Below are 27,269 nucleotides of genomic sequence, written 5' to 3' on the forward strand. Positions count from 1 at the left end.
GACAAAACGAACTTAATCATATTGAAAATATGATTGTTTATTCAAATTTAAACGGAAAGGCACATAATTTTCGAATAAAAGGTTAATGATTTTCATATTTTCAATCTCCTTCTTCAAAAAATTAACGAAAAAGATCAAACAAATTTCGATTCGTTTTATTCATTGTGATCAATAAAATTTCGAATTGTTTAAAAATGGAAGAACGCACTTGGTTACTGGAGTAGAACGGTCGTTTTTAGGACACTTCATCCCATTTAAGGCTGTTTCACGTAATAAATACTAGTCAAACGATTTTCTTTTGAGGATAAATCTTAAAGATAAAACAAGTTTCTACAGTTTGTGCATGATTCTTTTTTAGGCAAACGTTTAAAAAAAATCCAAGTGGGTCTGTAAACTTATATCAATAATGTCATAAATGAAAATATATTGATGCATTGACTGTGAGGCTTACAATAAAGACCTTTTACATTTGTAAGTATTTGACTCTTCAGGTATGTTCATGCCCAATACACTTTCGCACCCAACACGTTCGCACTTCGCACACAAAATGCTTCGCATCCTACACGTTCCACCGCGTGCACGTTCGCACCCAATACACCTTATCGCTATTTAGTCCATTCCTGGAAAAACAGTAATTTATACAACTTCCTGTCTAGGTCACGCGGGCTGAAAATGGAGGTCATCCGCAGTGAGCTGAAGGAGGAAAAACTTTAGAAAGTGATCATCAAGAAACTTTGATATAGTATGATCCACTTTTTTCGAAATTAAAATTGAAGTAAAGAAATATTTTGTTTGAAGTATTTACGGTAGTTTAAACAGGTCTCATTAAAAAGTATCATGCATGGTGAATTGTTTAAACAGGGACCCAGATAGCTTCAACTGGATGAAAAAGTTGTGTAATTTTAGAACTGTTCCGGAATGGAATAAATAGCGATTAGGTGTATTTTAAAGCAAATTCTAGTTGAATAATAAGAAAATCATGATTGTTGTTTAAATTGCTTTGATGTAAATGCTGCATGTATTAAGATTGGTATGATTATAAAATTAGAGAAAAAAAAATTGAAAGGAAAAACACTAAAGTCAATAGCCATCTTATCGCTAACCTTGGCTGACCTGGCCGCTTGAACTTTTGACGTCAACAACAATCATTTTTCCATTGTGGCTTCAGATATTTTGTTTTATGACGTCAAAATTTTGCGGGAACCTGTGTGATATCCAGTAATGGCAGACAAATAGTGATAAGGTGTATTGTTTTTAAGTACTATGACAGCTTGAAAAAAACAAAACTTTTTAGAATCTCACTTTATTTTGAAACAATGAAATAAAGTTATAGTAATACACTAACCAAAACATGATAAGAGTTATGCAACACAACAACAAAAAAAACATTGATAGAATCTCACTTTATTTAGAAAATGATTATTTTATTTTTTTAACTAAATGTACAAATGTATACACAATCCAAAACATGATTAAGATTTATTCAACTAAAAAAAAAATCATTTACTCATTTTTGTTTTAGACAATGACAACAAAACTTAAAGGAATGCACTTGCTAAAACTTGATTACAAAGTCATTAAACACAAAACCAATAAAAAATTGGATGTGGACACGTAGGGTGCAGACAGACTTTGGGTGCGAACGTGATTTTGCAGGAACAGACCTGGATTTGAAACTTTACACCCATACAAAATCATACCCAAAAATCGAAGTGGGTCTGTGAACTTCTTTCCATAATGTCATAAATGAAAATATATTGATGCATTGACAGTAAGGCTTATACATGAAAACCATTTAAGTATTACATTGTTACACATGTATCTGTCAAACCTAGAATTCAATTTTATAATTTTTCTTTTACAGATTAGAGAATGATAATGAATGTCTTGGAACCAACATCTCGTGTGGGAGTTGCTCTTGACCTTATCCTTAAAACATTGATATCTTCACAAGATTTTAATGAGTTACAGACAAAGAATTGGGAAGCTATTGCTAGACTTATACCTGGATCTTCACCTGGACAGGTAATACTTTTTCAGAAACATTTGTGCAGGAAACAATTGTCATGTACATGCAACTATATATGAGTATAAGAACTTTTATAACTTGCAACATATCCTGCATATGTATAGATTTACATGTAGATCCTAACAAAAAAATAATAAATCTACAGTAGTAAGTTAGTAAATCTTAGGATTTTCCATTTCACAGTTTTATTAGATTATAGTTACATTTATAGTTGTTATCAGGGGAAAACTCAGATGAAAACTTGAGTTTTTTTTTAAATTTACCAATTGGTCAATAGTAAATATGAATATGAGGAGATGAATGCAAATGAGAGGGGCCTTCAACAGTTAGAGATAAAAAAATGTACTTTGTAGTTCCTGACTTGGAAATGATTTCTGGTAAATTTTAGTAATTAACCTTCCAACTTCTATTTTATTTCTGTTGGTTGTCTTCACTGGTAAAATAACTCACACATTAGATATTTGAAAAAGCATTAAAAATATATTCAGGTCTATAAGGTAAAAAATTGTAATGTTAATGCATTTTTTAATGATTTCTCAGTACCTAAATATTGGAATTTGTCCACAAAACAAATGTAATTTTTCATTGGTTTAAATTCAATACAGGTTGCGAGAAGATATGAAGAGTTATTGCTGACAGGGGATGTGTATGCTATGAATCAGTTTGAGAAAAATTACACCATTCCTGGAGCTTCATCACAAGTCAGTCTGACAGAATCTGATCTTAGCAGTAAAACTGGAGGAAGTTTACCAGGATCTGCATCACAGAAAGGTGGGCAATTATATATTAAAGTCAAATGTGTTAAAAAAACCCTGAGGAATTGATTATTTTAGTTTTGCTGCCTTAAGGTGGTACCCAACACTTTCACTAAAATTAATTTGGCTCGTTTGATTTTCTTAAAATTTTGACAAAGTATAATAATATCTATTTTGACCCTTTGACAAAAATATAAAAAATTAAAAAAATTTGAACCAACCGTTTTGTCAGAAAAATTACACTGGTTATATAGACAATAATAGTGCATTGACTTGACATATCAATGATATAAGGATGAGGCTTAGAAACGGGGAAAGCAAGGCTATGCCGAGCATTTCCCCCGTTTCCTGCCGAATCCTTATATCGTTGATATGTCAAGTCAATGCACTATTATTGTCTTTATACTGCAATCTAAAAAAAATATTTTCAATTGTTGTTAAATGTGTTAACTTTATTATTTGATTTAAATATTGGGAAACTCTCCCTTTTATAAAAAGGCCTCATATCATGCAGGCGGAGAAATATACAACACAATGAAATTGACATTTCCTGATGAAAGTTTAACCCTTAATCGATTGTGAAAGAATTGTTTGAGAATGAACTAAAATATCAACAATAAGCATTAAACATAATGATCATGTTGATTAAAGTGAAAGATTGTTTTTTTTCTAAAAAATGTAAAAGAAATAAGTTTGAGTCGTTGTCACAGGCACTTGTCTCAAAAAAAAAATTCCTGTATACCTTAATATAACACAAGGTACTTAACTAATTTTTTGAATAATGACACCCAGTCCCAAATTCCCGTTATTTTTTTTATTTCTCGGTTGTCAAACCTTCTTAAACTTAATATGCCGTAAATCTAAATTGATTTATCTACACAATGGTATATGACACGACTATCATTGTTGTCGGGATCATTAGTAGCAGGCCTCAGAAGTCGGTCAACGGGATGTATTTTTGCATTCGTCTCATTTTTTGGCAACACCTAGCCCGCATGTTAGTTTATACTGGTTTCTCATTGGTCAATCGTCTGTCTAAAAATTAATGTGGGAAATTTTGGTCAATTTATAACTCTACATTAGTGTCGTTGTGTACACGTGTGTTTCATAACAAACTTATTTGTGTTTGTTTCACATAATTTGTAAAGAATTTACAATAAAAGTAATAATTCATAGTCAGAGGGAAGCTGACAGTTTTTATTTTAATAACTTTTTATAATAATTCAATCACTGCGGGCTGGGTGTTGCCAAAAATTGAGACGAATGCAAAAAACATCCCGTTGACCGACTTCTCAGGCCTGCTACTAATGATCCCGACAACAATGATAGTCGTGTCATATACCATTGTGTAGATAAATCAATTTAGATTTACAGCATATTAAGTTTAAGTAGGTTTGACAACCGAGAAATAAAAAAATCACGGGATTTCGGGACTGGGTGTCATTTTTCAAAAAAAATAGTTAAGTACCTTGTGTTATATTAAGGTATACAGGAATTTTTTTTTTGAGACAAGTGGTTGTGGTCGTTGTATACATTGGAAACAAGAATAGGTTGCATGAATAATTAATTACAATTTCGGCCATTACTATTTAAATATTCATGAGGAAAAGTGATATCAGGTCAGTGACTATATATGACATAGAAATATACAGTCAACGCATTTTAACTGCTCAAATAGAACGAGTGCAGTATAAATAGCAATTTGACAAACACCAATTTTAATCATTGAGAAGCTTAATATTCCTTTTAAAACACAACGTAATTAAAACGTTTAGCTGACTTTACAGAGTTATCTCCCTGTAGTGTTAGGTACCACCTAACCAAAAGGAATTTAAAAAATAATCTAGATACATAATTGTATTGTAAAGTGGAAATTTTTTGCTCAATTTTTTTTTTACTAATTTTACGAAAAGATAAACTATGGAAATATCAATTCCCATTAATTTGTTCTTTGACATGTTTGAAGTAGATAAGAATCCATGACAAGAAAATTGTGATTCCAGGTTTTGCACAATAAATCGTGAAAATTAAACTCCTTGAGAATAACCTACTTTACAACTTTATTTTTCGGAATTTCAGCTACCAGATCTGCTATTTTAAGCACAAATCAGTCACTTCAAAACCATATCAGATATTGACCAATAATTACACTAGAATGATATATATAGAATTTCTGTGATTTAATTTGCTTTGTTTTACATGATTAGTATTTTAAATCTAATAGGAGATAAAGATAGCAAAGATACAAATGAATCAAAAAGTAAACAAAGTGGACGAAACAGTGATGATCAAGGGTAAGTTTGAATAATGATGAATAATTCACATGGTAAACAAAATATGGTAGGAATAAACTCAGATCTGAGGTAAATGTCTATGTAGCCAAACAAAATAAATATCTTCAGTTCTAGTTGTCCCCACCATATGATTAGCTCATAAAAATCAACTTGCAAAAACGTTATAAATGATTACCAACTTTTATTTGATGCTTGCAAGTTAAAAAATGTATGCTTTGTTAATATTAATGCATAAAATTTGGTTGAGATAGCATTATTGTAACGAAAACTACTTTTAATTCTAATTATGATGTCTTTTGAGTTGTTAGATGGGCAACATTAGGTCATCCTTGTGACTATCATTTTTGAATAATTTTGATTTTTTTTACAGTCCTGTTATGACTATACATGTCTGTGATGAAGCTAAAAGCTGTAAGTAGTGAATACCAGCATTGTGTAATAACTATAAATAGAAACAATTATTTCTCCGATTTTGAAAATTATGATTGAATAAATTTCTTTATTGTAAAACCCTAGTAAAAAACAAGAACCTGATAACGAAATGAATTTAGTGAGTTAATGTGAACATAACTTGTATATATATTCAAGCAGAGACCAATACAACAAGAGGTTTAATCTCTTGAAATCTCCAGATATGAAAGGACTGAATATATAAAAAAAAATAAAAACTAAATATTTTGTCAGTATTTGAAAAAAATGCTTGAAAAAAATATTAAGAGAGCTGTATATACATGTATGATATGTCAAAATGTCAATGAGCAATTTTGGCCACATAAATTGTCATTAATTTATGACAATTTATCTGGCCAAAATTATAAAGTTGCAAATTACTGACCAGTTTTAAATGTCAATCTGATTTGAGTGAATGAATTATAAAAAGTTTTTCTCTCTTTTAGTGAAACAAGATTTCCATTGTCCCCGTGATCTGTTGGTCCAGGAAATGAAATATTTTGCAGAGTATTTATCAACAGATGCTCAGCGTTGGGAAGAAGTAGATATTTCTGTCCATTGTGATGTACAAATATTTGATTGGTTGATGAAATATGTAAAACGAGGCTCAAAAGATGTACCAGAGAAACCAAGGCTAGGTAAATATATCTGAAAAAAACACACATTTTACAACCAAAACTCATCTACATGTCTGTCCATTATTCAAAAGATTTTCATGGAAATTATATAGTAGATATAGGAAGATGTGGTGTGAGTGCCAATGAGACAACTCTCCATAGTGTTCTTATGAAACTGAAGACAATAGTACGGGTTTGACTTTCAACATAACTGTTCTATTGGAAATAATGGTCCAGAATAGGAAGGTATGATAAGGGGCATTTTTGGCCTGTATGAAGACATTATAATGTGACATAACTTTTTTTTCCCTATGTGATGGTAGCGTAAAAGTTTACTCACAACTAATCAAGAAGACATCATCATATATGATTGTGAGAAAAGTAGTAATATGATATGTAGCTATAAACGATTTATAATTTTGTATTTTCAGAGGCAAGCAATGTGATATCAATTTTGATTTCGTCAGATTTTCTAAAAATGGATTCACTTGTAAGTACACTACTTTTAAAAAAGTTTTAAAAGTTGCTATTTTATGAAAGGAATTGAAACATCTTCAAATTTTAACAAACTGAAATTTGAAAAAATATTGACCTATTAAACTAGCAAGTTAGTTACAGGAAACATTTAGAAAGGCAAGAGAAGAGTTGGTACAAAAACAATGTCATAATTTTCTATTTCATTAAATTTGTTATCATCCTTAGGTCTCTGGTGGACAGCTGTCTCATTTAAAATAATACCACATCTTCTTTTTGTGTACATGTATGTATTTGATAACAGTAATGCAGTCATAAAAAATCATTCAAGTGTAATGTAATACATATTTCTATTGACTACATTTTACCGTCAAATATGCAGTAACCATATTGCAGTGCCATATTGAAGTCTTGAAAAAAAAATTAAAATATGTTTGGTATTGGCATTACAAATAAAGAACAGAATGAAATTTGACAAGTATAATTTTAAATTCTGTATTTTTGTAAAAATGTGTCGAAAGATAAATTCTGTCCAATTCAGATTTTAATGGTATTCTAATTGCATCTTCTATTTTAACTTTTTAGGTACAAGAATGTATAGAGTATTGCCATGGTAACATGTCAGCTATAGTCTCAACACCATGTAATATGAATTGTATCAATGAAAAACTTGTTGGAAGGTTAGTAAAGGTATTTGGGAAAATTCGGTTTTAAAGATAAATATTGGCTTATTTTTAGTGCAATTATGGTAAAATTATTTTCTCTAACCAAAAGTTCTTAGATTTAGACAGGTGTCCACTTTTGAAAGGTAAAATATTATAGGCCACCAATGGATCTTCAACACAGCCAGAAAATATTTTTATATGAATCTACAAGAAAGTGGCTGGGGGCATCTTATAAAAAAACCAAAATATTTGCTTTATAAAAAAATTGTTGATTTAATGCCAAAGTGTTATATATTTTCCTAATGAAAGGTGACTGAACATACACCCTTTTAGAGAAGCCTCCACCATCAGCCATTGTATGGTATTACTAATGAAGGAGATTTATTAAATTGTAGGATAGCAGATCTGTTTACACACAATGAAGCTGATGACATAAAAGACAGAAAAGATAAATTTAAAAGGTAAGAAATTATCAAAGAGCAATGCCTGGCAACAGCGAAAAAATATGCAGAATGGAAAAAAAAGAAAAAAAAACATTAGAAAAACAATATTAAAGGTCTTTCCTCACATAGGGGGGAAATATTACTGTGAACCAAAATTAAATTGAAAGATGACTAAATAGTTTGAAACATACAATACTTAAGTTCTAATATACATTTAGATATTTTAGAGGAGGTGTGATGATTTTAGCTGTATTTTTGTGAACTATCATTTTACTGTTTTGTAGTAAATTATTTGCCAAGAAGTTGGAGAAATTGTTTGATCCTAATTCTACAAATCTTGATTCTCCAGAATGTGCTGCTACATTAATGAGGTTAGTTTTTTTTATGGGACAATCTAACAGCAACCTAACAATACAAGTTTACAAAACATTCAGAAGTTCTGAAAACTGTCAGTGATTTATTGGCATTTTTTTTTTATTAACTTGACAGGGGCAGACCTGCCATGTTAAAAAGTGGGGTTCCCAAACCAGGACAAAGGGGGGTTCCAACTATATGTCCCCATTCAGATGCATTGATCAGCCCAAAAAAGGGAGGTTCCAACCCCCAGAACGCTCCTGGATCGGCCATTGCTTGATCTAGATGATGAAACTGTCTTGACCATGTGTTGTTTGTTGTTGTTTGTCTGGTTTGAACAAATATTTTCCACAGATGTATAAGTTATTGGTAGTTGGTGTGTATTCTCGGACTCTGATATTTTTAGAAATTCCAATTATACATCTTTCAGAAAAGTCAAATTCATGAACACATTGTGACTGTGTCTGACCTGCCGACACAAAATTGGGTCTATGATGACCTACTTTCTCACTGAGATGTTATCTGTGTACCATACCATTTGTTGGTGGTTGGTATTTTCGGTTGTATTCTCTGATAATTTTGGAAATTCCTGTTAATATGAATACTGTTTATGAATCAAAAGAAATATTTGGGTTATGAATTTTTTGGAATCACACTCTGAAACATACTTGTTCAATATTTTATTAATTATATTTGATTGTTCTAATTTTTAGATTATTAATACTTTTAGATGTTCTGTTTGTAAGAAGGTCATGGGTGGTAGTCTTGAGAAGAAATTGAAATGTACACCAAGCAGGTAAATTGATCAACTTGAAGTAGAATTTTATTTATTTACTGTAAGATTATGATATATACTTTAACCTGCCCGCATGGTAATCTAGGGTTAGGTTTGAAACATAACCAAACTTTTAAGGAAATTTTATTTATCTGATGAAAGATTTTAACATTGGAAGTTAAAAACACTGCCTGTCGAAAATCCAAAATTTCTCAAGTTTTCTTACACTGTCTTTTTCAAACTGATTTTTCCCGCAAAGATTAAATCAAGAATTAAAAAAAAAACATGAAAAAATACAGAAACATTAATAAATTTTTTTTAAATTTGCAGATTAACTGTTGATCGGAGAGGAACATTAACATTTTGTCATATAAGAGATCCATCGTTTGATGTTAATGAATACCTACTGGAACTTAAAGGACAACTGAAGACCTGGCGAGAGGTTTACTGGAGGGTATGGGGGACCATTAATTATCTTATATGTACACGATGTAAGGAGGTGTTCCCCTGCAGTGATCTAGGACATTGTAAATACCACCCTGAACCAGCTAGATATGATAATGAAGGATCCCTTCATTCCTGTATCGGGACTTATCCATGTTGTCATCAGAGGGTATTAAGGTTTGATCCTACACAACAAAATAAGGTAAGGTCCACGGTTCAAGCAGATGATAGTGGTGTAAGATATGCTTTTCAAAAAGATTAACATGTGATAAAGTGTATCCCTTGTTTCTTATAAAACAAATACTTTAAGAAGGAATATGCTACAAAGATACAAAGATTAGAACTTAAATAGTACATGGTTTGAACTTATACATATTGATATATGGTGCAATAAAAGAAACTATTGAAATAATAACAGCTTAAATAATAGTTAAATTTCTAGTACAGGTCTTTTTTTCTCTCTCTCTTTTATAATGAATGATAATTTTGGACAAAATATAAGAAAATAACATAAAATAGTGTACTAAACATAAAGCATGATAATATTTCAGGGATGTCGAGTTCGTGATCACATTGTGACTGTGTCTGATCTGCCGACAGAGGGTGATAAGCCTCCACAAAATAGGGTCTATGATGACCTACTTTCTCACCGAGATGTTATCTGTGTACCATACCAAAGACTGTCAGATGCCAGGTACAAATCTAGGTGTCTGCAGCTGGTTTGTCAGCTGGAAATGTCTCAAAATATTTTATAAAAAAAAAAACACCCATTTTTTCTTAACTTTGAAAGTATAAACAGGATATAAGTCTTGGTATACTTTTCAAATTGGGATGCCCTAATTTTAGCATGGACATCATTGCACTAGATTTAAACGGCTTATGCACATTTTCTTGCACTTAAATCCTTAATTTTGAGACATTTCCATAGTTGTTCCTATATTTATTCTTAGTTTTTTATTGGGTGGGACTGACCTTACTTTTAAATATGAGTTTGCCTTTGATTAGATATTTTAAAACATATTTAAGATCAAATGATTTAATAGTGCAATTTTAAAATTGTCCTTTAAAGTTCAGATATTTAATAGAAAGCATTAGATAAGTTAAAGAAAAGAGCTCAAAGGCAAGTTCAGAGGGGAGAGCGGTATTTTACTAAAATCATGCCCTGTAGAGTTATCTGCCTTTAATTAGCTCTTCACTACTAACTGATACACATCTGCCTTTTAAATGTATTGTTGTGTTTGTCTTTTTTCTGTGACATTAGGTCAACTTTCATTTTGCAACATTTGAATTTATGTTTGATTTGTTAAATTTTGAAAATACACAAGACTTTAAGCAATCAACAATCAATTAATAAATTTAAGATATATGTATTAATTGATTCATAGCATGCAGCAGTTAAATGAATACAGAAAATTATCATAAATAATTAAAGTGGTTTTTAGCATATTAAAGTTATTTGTTAAATACTTATCTTTCATATAGAGCCCTTAGAGATTTTCAATGATAATTTCTATCATTTCAGTATCTTTTTCAAATCTTTAGATTCAATATTGATTTTTTTAGGTATTACAGAAGGTCAGTTTAAAAACATAATAGATTTTGTAAACATTAATGGATATATTATATATACATATATATGTTCTAACTTATTCCCCAAAAACAAAAGTGCATGTATATCAAAGTAGAAAATTAGAGCAGTATTTGTAAACAAAGAAACCTTTTAAGACACAAATCATATGTAGAAATGATGTAGGTAGCATGACACATTTCTTTTTGTATATCAAATGTAGTTTTAAAGAGATTCAGTTAAAAATTCAGTGAAAAAATATATTAAAGGTTTAATTGCTGGTTTCTTATAAAAAAATATGCATCAATAATTGTGGTGTTGCTTTTATAGCCGATATGCGTGAGTATCTTAGGAACTCCTCTATATAGTAAAGTAAAACAGGATCTGTACAAACTAAATTTAAAAAGACTAAAAGATCTTCCTTCAAGCAATAAGAAAAAATCTCTTTGTAGATCATATACCCATTCATAAAAATATTTTTTTAATTTCTTAAAAGTCGTAGAATATTGCACATTTATATATTTTTTTAGTAGTTTTTCCCCTTCATTTTATGACTGCTTTAAAACTTGCTATTAATTTTTGCTGATACATATATTTTTTTGTAATGGTTTGCTGCTTTGGTATTTCAATAAATTTTTGTATTACTAATAACATATCTATGAAAATATGTTTTCAAAGGCGTGGAAATATGTGTTATATATTGGTATTACTTACAGTTTAGGAGAAATAGAGTAAACAGGTTTTTTTAATTTGGTCTTAAATTTTGATATAATGCTATTTTTATAATAAAATTATTGGACCTCAGGTAAGTTTTAGATTAAAGGCAGATAGTTAAATCTAGGTCATCACTTTTTTACCAGACAAATTGGTACACAGAAAACTGTAGTAGCCATTCATAATTAATGTAACATTTCAGCTGAGAGCTTATGATAAATGAATTTAAGATGAAGAACCTCAATAAAAGCACTGATTTTGTCAAGTGCTTTAAAGTAATGATTCATTTCCATACTATACTTTATTTTCACAGAAAATGTGCTTGTTTTTTTACGCTGGAGTGAATCAGGTTTGATCAAATAGTATTGAGGTAAATGGAAATACAATATGTCTTGAACAAGGATAACAAAATATTGAATAAAGTAAATTTGAGATTTTTTAATAAATCAGCAAGCATGTTTTAACATTTGATTTTAAACTACATGTATTTTTGAATACTTTGATTTTTTCCACCTTCCACCAAATCCAAATCCTTGATATATTGGTTTCAAATGTTTGTTAACTATTTAAATAACACCATTTTATGATCAATAACAGTCTTTTTGAACTAAATCATACATCTTAAAATACTCACTAGGAGAAAAAGTAAATGGAATTCTAATATGACGTCCTTATTAAGCTTTGTTAACAATGCCGTGTTCTAATGAGCACAAAAAATATGTTTGACATATGCGCACGGTCTTACTGTTTATATTAACGTTATTTCCATCGTTATCTTTTTAAATATTTACATTTAAGCAGCTAACATAAACTTTTATTATATATTTTTATCAAACAACATATATTAGCCCTGCTCGTAGGTTTTAAAATTATCAAATATGAAAATGTGATATTTAGACTCCTCGGGGAGGACACGTGAACAGCCAAACATTCTTACGGTATTTTCGTACACTTCGACCTATAAATATATTGTATTTGTCATATTAGAAATGCTCAGTGTAAAATATCGACAAATATAATGCCTACCCATGTTAGAATGAGCATAGAGCATGACATAAAGGAATTATTTCTTAATTAGATTTGCTGTAAATTTAACATAACTTCTCAGCAGAAAGTAATAACATTGATTATGAATGATTACTGCAATCTTTTTGTTTACTGCAACATTTATCATTATAATGTGTACTCTCTTCATGAAGATGTCAAATGAATTCCTGTAGTGTACACTTTACCGCATGATATCCCATCTTTTCTGTTTCCCTGCATTTAGATCTGTTAAACTTTTCTGGAAGAATGTAGCCTCTTTATGAGTATCTTTAATATCATCTGACCAAAGTTAGTGTTGGGGAGTACTTAAGGACCAGCATGACAATACATTTAGATGAGTCCTACATCCACGTAAAAATATGCAAATACATCTTGTACCATAACAGTTTGTACTTCATCCTCATTTGCTTTTGATATAGTTTACATCTTTCAGAGTTTAATGGCAATATTGACTTTATATAGACAAATTTATTTTAAAAAAACAAAACAAGTACATTGATTAATGCCATATTTCAAGTTACTGTTTATAAAAAATCCAATATAATTTCCTTTAAAAAATATCCTACATTGAAATACAACTGTTGTTAAAATTTCTTTTGAGTACATTTGTTGTTTGAGTTTCTGTTGAGTACATTTGTTGTTAAAATTTCATTTGAGTACATACTACAATGATAAATGGTGTAGTAAATAAAACCAGCCTGACACTACAGTCTTTGTGTGGATATAGATATGTTATCGTTGTGTAGAATAATTCTTATGGATATGTTGCCTGTATGTCAACATATTATAATCCATATGAATATGGTGTCTTTATGCCAACATAATGTAATCCATGCTGGATTGCTGACTTTATATGTAGAATGGTATCTTTGAGTACAAGAAAGACCAAGAACAGTTCACTGCAAGGATATGTAGACTACAACTTTAAAATGGTTATGGTAATAAAGTTAGGAACATAGTACATAGGCTAAATCTGGGCCTTTTATAGCTGACTATGCGGTATGGGCTTTGCTCATTGTTGAAGGCCGTACGGTGACCTATAGTTGTTAATGTTTGTGTCATTTTGGTCTTCTGTGGATAGTTGTCTCATTGGCAATCATACCACACCTTCTTTTTTTATAAATGACATTTCATTTGATATCAAATCAAAACTCATTCTTTTCAAATCCATCTTGTATAATTTCATTATTAAGTTATATCTCATAGTTCTTGATTTCATGCAAAAATAAGAAATAAGTGTGTATATATGTATTGATATTTAAAATTTTAAAAGATGTAGACATCAAATAAATTAGAAGATACAAGGGGATTTGCACTCCTACAATTCAACCATTGCTTACTGTAATATAATATTTTCAGTTTAAAATTTTGTGTCAGAGAATTATTTTAAGAGAGAAATGGACAGACAGACTTACAAACCTCTAACAAACATCGCAGAACATCAGGAGGAAAAAAAATCATGAATCAAATTATAAAGCAGATATTAAAGTTGTTGTGAATATATCTTCCCTGTTTAGTTATAAGTTGACAGATGCAACCAAACAACAGCAAATCCTTACAACACACAAAAGATATTTTTTAGAACAAAAGACAAGCTGACAACTTTGCACTACTGAAGTTTAACCTATGTTAAGTTTTAATACTGAATTGAACGTAATCATGATTATATCTTTTATCTATCTATATATAATAATTAGAATTTCAATAATATTGATAATACCAGGTTAAAAAATACAAAAGTCACAAATCTGAAAAAGATTCTATATTTTACAGCTTTGGGTAAGTGTACACAGCATTTATTAAAGCTTACATGTAAAACCAGTAGCATTTATATAGCCAAATTTCATATTTGTTCAGTTAAATCTGAATTTCTACTAGCGACAAAGATTACAGCAGCTTACGACACAGCAAAACTGCTTTATATATGTATAAAAAATCAGCTATTTCTATAGGTTATTGTAAATATTTGCAAATTTGTATTTTTTTTCTTTTTCTCGTATTTTATCAAACAGAATGTATGGTTTTGGGTAGGTACATCAAGTCACACTTCCCTTTTTTTGTTTCTATAAAGGGAGCAACCATTTAAATATATTTTTAGAAAAAAAACCTTGATGTTTAAAAATGGTTGTTCTCTAACAGACCATGATATTGTAAAAATATGTTCAATAATTACAGAGCAGTATTTATTTAAGCTCGTCCCATCATAGGAACCAGTTGACTTATTTACAGCAAATTTTCCATGAATATGGAATTCTAGACTTTTAGAGGTTTTCCCCGGGCTGCCATTCTGCTTTTCACAGAAGGTTGTATGGCTTATGAATAGTTGTAAATCTGTTACAACTTTACAAATAACTTAATCCTACATATTGTTATTAAATGTAAGCCTGGTTTATCATCCTTGGTACCAAAGTTGATTAAGTTTTGACGTTTTATTGTCCTATATGTACATGTAATTTTTTCACACTTTGCTGTTCTATTGACATTTGTATTCCTATCACAGCATTATCTATGCACATGCCTTTTGCATTATCTTTTTTGTTATTTGACCAAAATGATTTTTAGAAGTTTTCTTTTTCATTTCTTTATACACCTGATAATAGGGTTTTCCCATAAAAAGTAATAACTTTTGTGATAGGACCTTCGAATATTTCTACATACATACACTGAACATTAAATCATATTTAAGATTTCCAATCATACCTGTATTTCAGAAATTATACATGATAGTGAAACAATATTTTGTAGGTGAATTCATTATAAAGACTAACTACAAATGTTTCTTATAGGTTTTGTTTGAATTTGACCTTAGTTACAGGTCCATTGACCTTAAAAATAATTCAAGTATGAAAGCAGATTGTCATTCTAGTGGGTTTTTAATCCTGATATAGTTTACTTGATTTAGACACTTATGTTGACTTATCACTTTTCTAAGCACAAACAAATTTGCTTATTAGCTAAAATATATACTCACATTCTGAAATTGCAGTTATTAGCTAAATCATGTTTTTTTAGAGTATTGTCTAGAACATTTAAGTTGGTCTTTTCTATGTTCAAACATTTCAATCCATTCTGTAGAAATAAAATTGATTTCTCATACTATCTTATCATTTCATCAAAAAGTCATTTTCAATAATTATACTACAGGTAATAAAAATGTGATAACCTTGGTTATTTTCCGTACAGTTCAGCTTATATTTTTATCTTGAAGACTTTGCAGTGTCACATTTTATAACATAATGTTAAAAGAAAACCATTAGAAACAATGAAAAACCTCAAATATTGAGTTGCCGTTGGAACTCAAGTAAAATTCAATCCACCTATAAGGCGATGCCCTGTTCAGCTTCAAAATCTAAGGATTCAGTCTTGACCTTCGTATTGTATTATATAACAACATTAATTATTTGTTATTTATTGATGTATTCTAACAGTGAAATGGAGTTTAAATTATTTGATAATGAAGAGTTTGTATGTTACTCACACAAAGACGGAACAGCTTTACACCCGGCTCTACTGGCTGCTGTTGATGATGACAAAAAAACTGAGGTAATATAAATATATTTGCTTTAAATATGTATATTCCTGTGATAAGGACCTCAAAATATGCTACAGTGGTACCAAGCACATTCACTAAAATTAATTTGGTTCGTTTAATTATCATGAAATTTTGACAAAATATTTACTTTGGCCCTTTGACAAAAATATAACAATTTAAAAAAACTTGAACCACACACGTACTGAAAAAAAAATCATTGGCTATATAGCAGTCTGGCGAACACTAATTTTAGTCATTGAGAAGATCAATATTTTCTTAACAACAGATTGTGATTAGAACTTGCAGCTGTTTTTGTCGAGCCTTCGACTTTAGTCGAAAAAGCGAGACTAAGCGATCCTACTTTCCGTCGGCGTCGTCGTCGGCGGCGTCCACAAATATTCACTCTGTGGTTAAAGTTTTTGAAATTTTAATAACTTTCTTAAACTATACTGAATTTCTACCAAACTTGGTCAGAAGCTTGTTTATGATCATAAGATAGTATCCAGAAGTAAATTTTGTAGAAATAAAATTCTATTTTTTCTATATTTTACTTATAAATGGACTTAGTTTTTTCTGCGGGGAAACATTACATTCACTCTGAGGTTAAAGTTTTTAGAATTTTAATAACTTTCTTAAACTATCCTTGGTTTGTTCCAAACTTGGACAGAAACTTGTTTATGATCATAAGATAGTATCCAGAAGTAAATTTTGTAAACAAATAAATCCATTTTTTCTGTATTTTACTTTTAAATGGACTTAGTTTTTCTGCGGGAAACATAACATTCACTCTGTGGTAAAAGTTTTTAAAATTTTAATTACTTTCTTAAACTATCCTGGGTTTGTACTAAACTTGGACAAAAGCTTATTTATGATCATTAGATAGTATCCAGAAGTAAATTTTGTAAAAAGACAACTCCATTTTTTCTGTATTTTACTTTTAAATGGACTTAGATTTTCTTCCAGTGAACATTACATACAGTCTGCAGTTAAAGTTTTCAAAACATTTATTAGATTCATTAATTATTCTAGATTTTTACCAAACTTGGACAGAAGCTTCTTACAATTATAAGATAGTATCAAGAGGAATATTTTTATTGATTTTTTTCCTCATTTTTGTTTAGCCTGTGATTTACAGCAAAAGTAGGCGAGACACTGGGTTCCGCGGAACCCTTACAAATTTTTTTACATAGTTGTCTCCATGTTGTGTTATGTACCACCTTAATATAAGCAGTATGCTGTCTTATGACACAATAATATCAAATTTCTATATTGAAATTTGCTTGGTCATTTGAAGATGTGAGATTTGCATTTGCAACCAATTTGATAAAGTTCAGATGAAGTTTAATCAAAACATGTAAGGTTTTTGTCGAGCCTGCAACTTTTGTTGCAGAAAGCTCTACATTGGGCTAGTGATCATGCGGCGGCAGCGTTAGCTAACTTCTTAAAAGGTTTATATTTATGAAGGTGAAAGACCTGGATGCTTCATACTTTGTATATAGATGCCTCATGTTACGAAGTTTCTGTCAGACACATGTTCAATGTCCTTGACCTTATTTTCATGGTTCAGTGACCACTTGAAAAATAGTTCAGAATTTTTGTAATGTTGAATTCTCTCTTATTATAAGTAATAGGATAACTATATTTGGTATGTGCGTACCTTGCAGGGTCCTCATGCCTGTCAGACAGTTTTCACTTGACCTCGATCTCATTTCATGGATCAGTGAACAAGGTTAAGTTTTGGTGTCAAGTCCATATCTCAGATACTATAAGCAATAGGGCTAGTATATTTGGTGTATGGAAGGACTGTAAGGTGTACATGTCCAACTGGCAGGTGTCATCTGACCTTGACCTCATTTTCATGGTTCAGTGGTTATAGTTATTTTTTTGTGTTTTGATCTGTTTTTCTCATACTTTATGCAATAGGTCTACTATATTTGTTGTATGGAATGATTGTAAGGTGACATGTCTAGCGGGAAGATGTCATCTGACCTTTACTTCATTTTCATGGTTCAGTGATCAAAGTTAAGTTTTTGAGTTTTGGTCTTTTTAGCTAATATCATATGCCAAAGGTCAACTATATTTGGTGTATGGAATTATATTATAATCTATATGTCAGTCCTGCAGGTTTTATTTGACTATGACCTCAATTTCACAGTTCATTGCACAGTGTTAAGTATTTGTGTTTTGGTCTCTTTTTCTTAAACTATAAGTAACAGGTCAACTCTATTTGTTGTATGGAAGCATTGTTAGCTGTACATGTCTGCCTGGCATGGTTCATCTGACTTTGACCTCATTTTCATGGTTCATTGGTCTTTGTTTAGCTATCTTGGTTAATGTTAAGTTTATGTGACAGTTGTAATAAAGCTTTATACTTAGGACTATCAACATAATATCAATGATTAGTAAAGAAAGCAAGACATTTCAGTGTGTGCACTCTTGTTGATGATTTCATGACATACAGTCAAAACCATATGGTCACTAGCTTGATTGCTATATGTTTTTGCCTTAGCTACTTTGATAGAACCCTTATTAGACCCATAATATGCTTTGTCCTGTCCAAAAATGGTACAAAATCATTCAGTGCAACAAACTAACATCATCATTTTATGTATAAAAAAGGGTAGATAAACCCTTTTTCAATAAAAACATGCTGAGATTATAAAGAAAATTTGTACTCTTGACAGGCTGGCAAACCTCAGCCAAGATTACAGGCTCTTACTATGGAGAGAGAACTATCATTTGAATATGATGATGTTGGCCTAGGAGAGAGTGATGATGAAGTAGGAGATGATGAACAACCAAGGGGAACAGGTAAGTTATGGATTGTTAGGGGCCAGGGCCCTTATGCATTAAGCTTCTTAAGGTGTAACACCATTAATTCAGGCCCGGCCAGAAAGTAGTACATATTTAACACAAAATAGTTTCTACACATGAGTGTAACTTTCAAAATATGTAGAATATTTAGGCATTTTTGGTATGAAATGAAAGCTGAAGGACTGGTGATCATTGTAGAACACTTTTTGACTTATATTTTTGAATATTAAAATAACTGCACCAAATTTTAAAAAGAGGGTACATTTTGTCTGTTTGTCAGATCTCAAGTACCTGTTTTGGTACATCCTAAGTTCAGGGGACCAGTTCTTTCTTATATGCAATTAAAGGTATGCTGATTTTCAAGTACAAGACACAATAAAGTGTTGCTTTAACATGCAGTGATGGCCACTTTATTTGAACTTAAAACAAAAGAGGTGTGCCTGCTTGAAATGGAGGAATTTAACATAGAAAACAATGGGGCCATTAATTAGTGGTGTACTTCCTTAAGTTAAGATCTGTTCAGAACAAATGATAGATTAGTATTAAATTAGATATCTAACTAAAGAGGTTTTATGCATATCAGCTAAGGTCCTAACTTTGAAGAAAGTAAATTAAAAATCAATAGGAATTGGTATAAAGAATATGTAATGCACATCCAGGGGAGGGGGAGTGGGTAGAAAAGGTAATCAGCTAGGATCAAGATGCCTACTCTGAATAAAATATTGATGAAAAACTACTGCAAACAAGTTAGAAAAATTTAAGAAGTCTACCAAAAGGGTTGGTTCACCTCATTGAGTTTTTAACACAATTTGTGTCCAGATGTCACATAGTTATTCCTCAAATCCTTTAGCATCTTGACTGAGTTCATCCAAACTTGTACTGATACTCCAACAGTACATGATGTTGTGCCCCTAGTTTTTCTAATGTTTGATCATTTGAGGTTTTTCTATAAAGAAAAAAAATTCTTTATCTAGATACCTTGCCATTTCTTATATAATTTTTGAAAATGGCAAATGACAAACATCTCCCTTTGAAGACTCACACATGTTTACCCTTTTTATCCTCTAAGTTCTTTATACATGTAGTGTTATGTCATTTGTAGTCGTCCCAAAGTCCTTCTTTTGATGATTCATACATGAATATTTACTGATTACAAAAGTGTTCAAATAATGTTGAAAGTATAATTAAAGTACCAGTATTTGTCTCTACTTAGATGTTTATCTTAAATAAAGATTAGTTTGGACCAATGTTTAATTTTGATGTTTTGTATTTCAGCCCGTAGAGCTAGAGGCATTAAGAAATCTATGGTTACAATAGATCCACAGGCAATTTTAATGGATGCCCCAGAATTTGAGTATGTTCATATCAATATTAAATCAAAGATGAAATTCAGCTACAATATATTTTCACTGTTTTTTCAAGATGAATAAGTGTAACTAGAAAATTAATAAACACTTTTTCTAGAGAGGTAATGTTTTAACTGTAGGTAAAAATAAAAACTAAAAACAATGAGTTTGAAAAAGTTCATAGTATTTTTATAACAGACCACCTCATCATTACCATATTTACATTTTAGACAAACAAAGAAATCTACCTGGGATACAGGTAGATCCATGAGGTATAATCAAGATGCACAGAGACAAGAAGGTATGAAAAAATATAACTTAAGTTCTGTTTCAGAAAAACATGCCTTAAGGGGACATAACTCTGTTCTTATTTTGTGATATCAGAATTCAGAAAAAAACACGAATTGTAAAACATGTAATGTTTTAATATCTAATGAAGATTTAAGTACGAACAAGCTTAACCTGGATGTCATTTTGCAGTATTGACATATTTTTGAAATGATTTAGGAAATAAAAATATTTTGTTATTTTTAGGACCTTTATAACATGACTTGCCATACATACCTTATTTTATCCTATTTTCCACACTTTTGGTTAAAATGGTAGATATCTAACATCATTTTAACTGTTTAAAATATTATTATTTCAGATCAAAGAAGGATGAAGGAGATAAGAGTTTATTTGACAAAGTTAAGATTGAATCCAGAGAAAATTGATAAGCCTAAAAAGGAGGTTTGTGAATCTATAAGAAAATAAATATTTATAGTAAAATTAGTATTTAAATATCTTTTTTTCTGCCTCGCTACTCCAGTTTCATCAAGGAATTGGCTGACATGATATAACCAAAAGTGTTGAATGTGGTATTAAATAGCAGCAATTAATCTTTCAATATTTTTTTCGTAGCGATGAAGACTGCAGACAGTTCTTTTTCAATCTGGGAAACTTGTATTTTCCGCTGATATTTAATTTCTTTGTTTAGTCTATAAAAAATGTGTACACCGTTTTACATATGAAAATTTGTGGTTTTGATTCAAGCATACTGAATATTGTTATTATCTTGTAGTTTTTGGGAGGTCAGTATTGTAAGATTGAATCACAGTGGAGAGCCAATAATTTACAGAATGGAAACAAACCAGGAATAGGAACATTTAGGTATGTTTTGTTGGTATCATAACATCATGTGTGGTATCATGTGATTGTCATGTGATTGTATGCTAATGAGTTTAGGGGGCAGTTTACAATGCTGTAAATTCAGGAACTATTGTTTGCATTTATTATTGAATTTTTTACAGAATGGATTTAATTGTGAGATCAATTGATGCGATTTCAGGAAAATCTACCTACAGATATACAGATCTGATATTAAAATGCAGATGTTCTTATTATTCCAAAACTTGCACGGACGCATTATTCACAAGAATAAAAACCCTCACAATAATTTCTGAATTTACAGTAAGCATTATGATTTGCTAATAATAAGACATGGTCTTGTAAAATTATAGGAACACTTTCTCTCAAATGTATGTATCAAAGGCCAAGTTTGGATGGAACTTGAGTTCTGACTAGAGTTCCATATGAATGGTAAATTTCGAAGAGAAAGGTCTCTAGATTACCGGAAGTACAAGGCCCCTACTCTGAATACCGGTATGTTTACGTTCAAATTTGATTGGATTGAAGTCATAACATCTGGGATATTGAGTGGATCTTTAGGAACCCTGCCACAACACAGGGTTCCTCGAGTGTTTATGGCGGGAAAGCCATATCCAATCATAACAGGTGTTATATATGACCATGTCAATCCCATCTACTCTAGATATCCATCCGAACTTGACCATATATCATATCATATATACATTACATTGCAATATCATACCTTTCTGTTTTATACTACCATGCATGAATACACATAAGGTTAATACACAAAAAAATACACATTTAGTTTGTCTTATTATTTTATGAGCTGTTTCACACCAGAGTGTTGTGGTTGTATTTTTGTAAGACTATTCATAAATATGTTCTATTCGCCGTTTCAGAATCTAATGCATTCTGGGTAATATTTTCAAAAATGTACACCGAAACGTCGTGATTGGTTGAAAACGTACAAAACAATGGAAATTCAACCAATGTTGTGACGTTATTTTCATTTTGGGGTACGAACAATGAAATTGCCCATCGTGCTTTAGATTCTGAAACGGCCAATTGATGAACATGTTTTAGAAGTGAATTTAAAGATGGTCAATGTAAAATAAATTAAGTTTCACCTGAATTTTTGCAAAAAAATAATTTTTAATGAGTATGTAAGACTTTTTTTTAGAGATTGCAAATGAATTGCACAATTTTTATGTTTTGCAAGTGTTGATTGATTTTCTTGTAACTTGACAGTTCAAAGAGAGGTGTAGGATGCCGAAGGGAAATTTAAACTCATAAGTCGAAGATAAATGGAATTTTTAATCCTTACAATGATATTCAGTCACTGAAAAGAAATTTAAATGATCAATTAGTGGTTTTTTTATGCAGATATTTTTATATATACATTCCTTTTTTAAAGTTTGATGGTGAAAATTTAGCTAAAAATGCCTTTGAACAAAAGCATAGAAATAAGTTGACAATTCTATGAAATTTTATATGAATCAAAGAAATCAAATATTTAATTTTTTTTATTCCTATCAACAATGAAAAAAAAAAGTAATTTGCATTTATGCAAATTTTTAGCCTTTGTAGTTACAGCTTTTGAATAATATGCTCTTATATGAATGCAGAAATAGTAAACATTTGCTTATCCTGAGAAACTATTTATTTAGATAAACTGTCAGCTTTATAGTCTATAGTTCATATTACATGAACATGATATATTTAATGTGTTTTTAAAATACCTCTTAGAATTTAATATATAAAGCTGTGATTGCTTCTAAACTTATTGTAGTGGTGTATTGAGATGTTCATACATTGTTACAAAAATATGATATCAAATGTGTTTTAAAAATACCTATCAGAATATTATAAGCTATGATTGCTTCACTTAGGGGTAGACCTATTGTTGGTGGTGTTCGACGGGAAAAATCACACATGTATTGATGTCGTCAAGGTTTGATGTTTTATTTTTAGCATGCACATATCACCAGCATGTAGCTTTTATTCCTTTGTGGTGAATGTTTACCATGCCAACCCCACAAAATAAATGGGAAAGGAAAATAGATTTTTTTTGTGCTATAGTTAATTATGAGTAGTAACTAAATTACACTTATTTTATGCTATTTATCTAGTATAACTATAAGTATTCTCCCAGTCCATTAACAAACCAAATATGAATACGTGTATAAAATGATTATTTTGTCTGGGTATTTTTATGCAATAGTTAAATTACAAAGTTTAATGGTGCACTTTAAAACCCTAGGAGGTTTGATCCCTCAAATTTAAAATTTAAAAATAATCAGAAAATTTAAATTACTTTTAAATCAATCCTGTGGCACAATTAAATTTTTAAGAATTATTTACTTCATAAAAACACCATTTGCTTTTGGGTAGATTAATTGAAGATGCATGGGTAGCCTTCAGCTGTTATGATGTTTGGTCAGGTTTTTGTCTCTTTGAAATATTCCCCATTTCCATTCTCAATTTTAATGATTAGAATACAGATTAAAAAACAACATTAGATATATGAGCCGACAGTTAAAGATCCTCATTGGTAGTTAAAGGTTATTTAACACGCTGATAGTTTTTACATATGATTTTTTAAAACATCAAAGGGGTTGGCAAACTTTAACTATTTTCACTATGTATTGATGCACATTTTATTCCAGGTATTTACTGCTATAAACTGCAAAATGTACTCTTTAACTTTTTTCAAATTTAATCACTTAAAATACTTTTTATCTTGAATGTGTGCTTTTATGTGTTCCTCAATTGTAAAACTAAATTTAACTTGCATGAAAGCCATGTGTTCACATGTATCAATTAATTGTCTCCTTGTGATGTCTTTACTAAATTCTGATTCTATTAAAGCTTTGCCTTATTGCCACATACATTTATATTGATCAGACTTTTTGTCTGATTTTCATACAGGTAGTGTATTGTTTGAAGGAGTATTTACACACACAAAAAAAACACAGAAAATTGTAACCTAATCTATTAACATAGAATTACTTACTTTGTGGAGCAGTGTTTGTATAAATATTAACATCATTTTATCTTAAGAACTTTAATTCTGAATTAAAAAGGGAGTAGAGGTTTGTTTATATTTTTTTCAAAATTATTGGGTCTAGTGCAGTAGTGGTTTATAATTCACAATTTCACCCAATATAGGTTTTGAATAATTTAATGGGTTGCAGTTTAAATGTAAAAACAATAAAATATCTTGACAAATAAATTTTGTTGGACAAGAATCTGTATACATCACCATACTCATACCCATATCTTACTCTGACAATATACACTCATTCCATATGTATTACTTTATAGCAAACTGATTCTTCATACATTTATGAAATCGTAGTCCTTTTCCTAAACATAAGCATTGTAAACCCAGAATCAAAACAGATTAAACATAATTGAAAAGATATGAAAAAATGTAGATATGGGGAATACATTAATGAAAGAGGGATGAAAGGTACCAGATGGACAGTCAAACTCATAAATCGAAAATAAACTGACAACGCCATGACTTAAAATGAAATAGCTATCAAATTGCAGAAATACAATCTAAAAGATAATAGCTGATCAGAAGTTATTTGTTTAACATTTCAACAATTTCATGTATGTACAGATTGATTACATTAATTTTCGTGGGTACCAATTTTAGTGGATGAAGGAAAACTTGCATGTTCATGGACATTTAATTTCGTGGTTTTGCCAAAGTCTTCATACAAGCCTTTATGAAATTTATAATTCGTGGAACATTTCCTATACCAAGGAAATCCTCGAAAATTGGTATCCAACGAATAATAATGAATCCACAGTAATAGAATAAGTTAAATTTGATAAATGTATCGCTAAAATGATTGGGCTATAAGTGTTAATTTGTAGGTTTTTTTACATCCTAAAATTTACTGTATAGATTTATATTCAATAATGTATGATATATGTTATATGAAAAAAGACCCTTATTACAAAATTACTTTGGCATTGCCATAAAGGTTTCAGATAGCAACAGCATGAAAAAATGATTTTAAAGATTGGTTCATGACGATCAATACAAAGTTGTTGTTTTTTTGTCACAAATCAACCAGATTTTTGTTTCTGCAAGTACAGCTTAGAAGTATATCTGTTTGAAAAAAAAATCAATTATTGTAATAAAACAGATACTATATGAAAAGATTGATGAGTTGTAAAACATATTTTTTCTGTGTATATTTTCAGGGCAAAACCAATGAGGTTTTCATCCCTGAGGTCGTCCATGTCTTGATCATCAGTATTGAAGTCACCCCGTATAATGACATTGATGTTGGCACTAGAAATATTGAACAAAGACTTGCCACTGCTGACATAGAGGCATTTATGACTTTTATTCACTGCATTTAATGCAAGAAGTCATTTTAGCAGACGACAGGTGCACAAGACATTTATTTTTACAAATATGCTGCTTATATCACAAGGAACTATCTTTTGTATTTTATTTATAAACCATTTTTTGTTTATGTTAAAAAAAATGTGATATTGAAAATCACACTATAAGAATTATTACACTGTACAAAATTAAGTTTTTAATCTTTCAAAAAATATAAGAAAAGAAACCAGGAGATTTAAAATCTCTGAAAATAATCTACTTTACAGTAATAACTGGATTCATTTATTTTTTGGTGGATGGAGGAAATTTTCATGGTTATTTATGTTTTGCTGATTTGCTTAAATCTGCATACAAGCTGATAGAAAATTTGAAATTCATTGAAACTTTAAATTTGTAGTTCATCAGATAAATCCTCACCTACAAAAAGAACGTAAATGAATATTCAACAAATAATAATGAATAACATCAATAGTCCATTTGCCAATTACTGATTTGATTGTTATTACACATTTTTTTAAACAAATTACTTCCCTTTGTCAATCTTAGACTGGTTCTATACTGATTAATATTGGTTTTTGCCAATGCAAAATATGATGAATTGAAATGATGTGGTGGTTTCACTAATTTTTTCATGAAAAATAATTATGTATGTCGTAAGTATTTAGCTTAACAACAAATTAATGTAATTAAAAGATTTGAAAACCGTAAAAATTACTCACATTACACACAGGTAAATTTGCTCTTTTTGCTAGCTCTCAATTGTTAATAAAAATGAATGTCCCTCATAAGGGAGACAACTAAAAGAAAGGTCTCTAATTACAGGGTCAATTATGGGAATTAGTGAATGAACTATCGAACATAATTATTAAATATCATCCTACTAAATGAATTTGTCTAGCAATTTCAGGTATTTTATTGTCAATTCTGTTTTAAGTTTTTAAACCAAGTAATTGGATATAATTTTTTTTTTAAAGATATTACAGATTGTTTGATTTTATTCTTTAGATGATAATGTTTTTTATTTATTATTATGAATTTGAAATTTAAAAGTATAACAAGAAGTAAAGGAAGCCCAATGTCATATGATGACTTGTCCAAATCAGTTTCACTCTGTTTTGCCTTCCTGGGTTTTCATTTTACCTGATATATGTCACGTGTAGCTGAATGGCATCATGGGTGTGTAGTTCTTTTTATAGATTTGATCAAAATGTTTACACATAACTTTTGTGTTTGTGTCATAGGGTTTTGGTGTTTTGCTTTCTTATTGACAATCTCACAACATCTGCATATATTAATGAAGATAAAATAATAATCACTATCAATTCATTTAAAATAACAAAACAAGTATATAGAAAGACCTTTTTCCATATGTCAGACTGTCAGTTCGGATTATGGACCTTTGTTTTTTTGGTGGAATTCAAGCTATTTCAAATCTCTGAAACTAAT

General features: G+C 30.2%; 1 protein-coding gene across 3 annotated transcripts; it reads left to right on the plus strand.

Moving 5' to 3' along the window:
* Window positions 1-170: 170 nt before the first annotated feature.
* On the plus strand, window positions 171-26,342 carry LOC134680724 (SANT and BTB domain regulator of class switch recombination-like). 3 transcript variants are annotated; one of them, XM_063539925.1, is made up of 21 exons: window positions 171-269; window positions 1,865-2,025; window positions 2,635-2,800; window positions 5,009-5,078; window positions 5,449-5,489; window positions 5,975-6,166; window positions 6,577-6,635; window positions 7,205-7,299; window positions 7,680-7,745; window positions 8,012-8,098; window positions 8,812-8,877; window positions 9,187-9,502; window positions 9,852-9,994; window positions 16,057-16,171; window positions 18,845-18,971; window positions 20,250-20,328; window positions 20,551-20,621; window positions 20,970-21,052; window positions 21,384-21,472; window positions 23,344-23,405; window positions 25,676-26,342. In XM_063539925.1, exons 2-20 carry the CDS (start codon window positions 1,873-1,875, stop codon window positions 23,393-23,395), a joined length of 2,070 nt encoding a protein of 689 aa, XP_063395995.1. In that variant the 5' UTR covers window positions 171-269; window positions 1,865-1,872; the 3' UTR covers window positions 23,396-23,405; window positions 25,676-26,342. The 3 variants fall into 3 exon arrangements, with proteins under 3 accessions (XP_063395995.1, XP_063395997.1, XP_063395996.1); XM_063539926.1 differs by lacking the exon at window positions 171-269 and adding an exon at window positions 294-471; XM_063539927.1 differs by lacking the exon at window positions 23,344-23,405.
* Window positions 26,343-27,269: the final 927 nt, after the last annotated feature.

Source organism: Mytilus trossulus, chromosome 8 (genome assembly GCF_036588685.1).
Source record: "Mytilus trossulus isolate FHL-02 chromosome 8, PNRI_Mtr1.1.1.hap1, whole genome shotgun sequence".
NCBI lineage: Eukaryota > Metazoa > Mollusca > Bivalvia > Mytilida > Mytilidae > Mytilus > Mytilus trossulus.

Bases quoted from the DNA above. Each gene is read 5' to 3' on its own strand.
- LOC134680724 (XM_063539925.1), top strand. From the start codon at position 1,873: ATGATAATGAATGTCTTGGAACCAACATCTCGTGTGGGAGTTGCTCTT. The intron at 8,099-8,811 runs GTTAGTTTTTTT...TAATACTTTTAG, and splicing joins TGTGCTGCTACATTAATGAG to ATGTTCTGTTTGTAAGAAGG. The intron at 9,503-9,851 runs GTAAGGTCCACG...ATAATATTTCAG, and splicing joins ATCCTACACAACAAAATAAG to GGATGTCGAGTTCGTGATCA.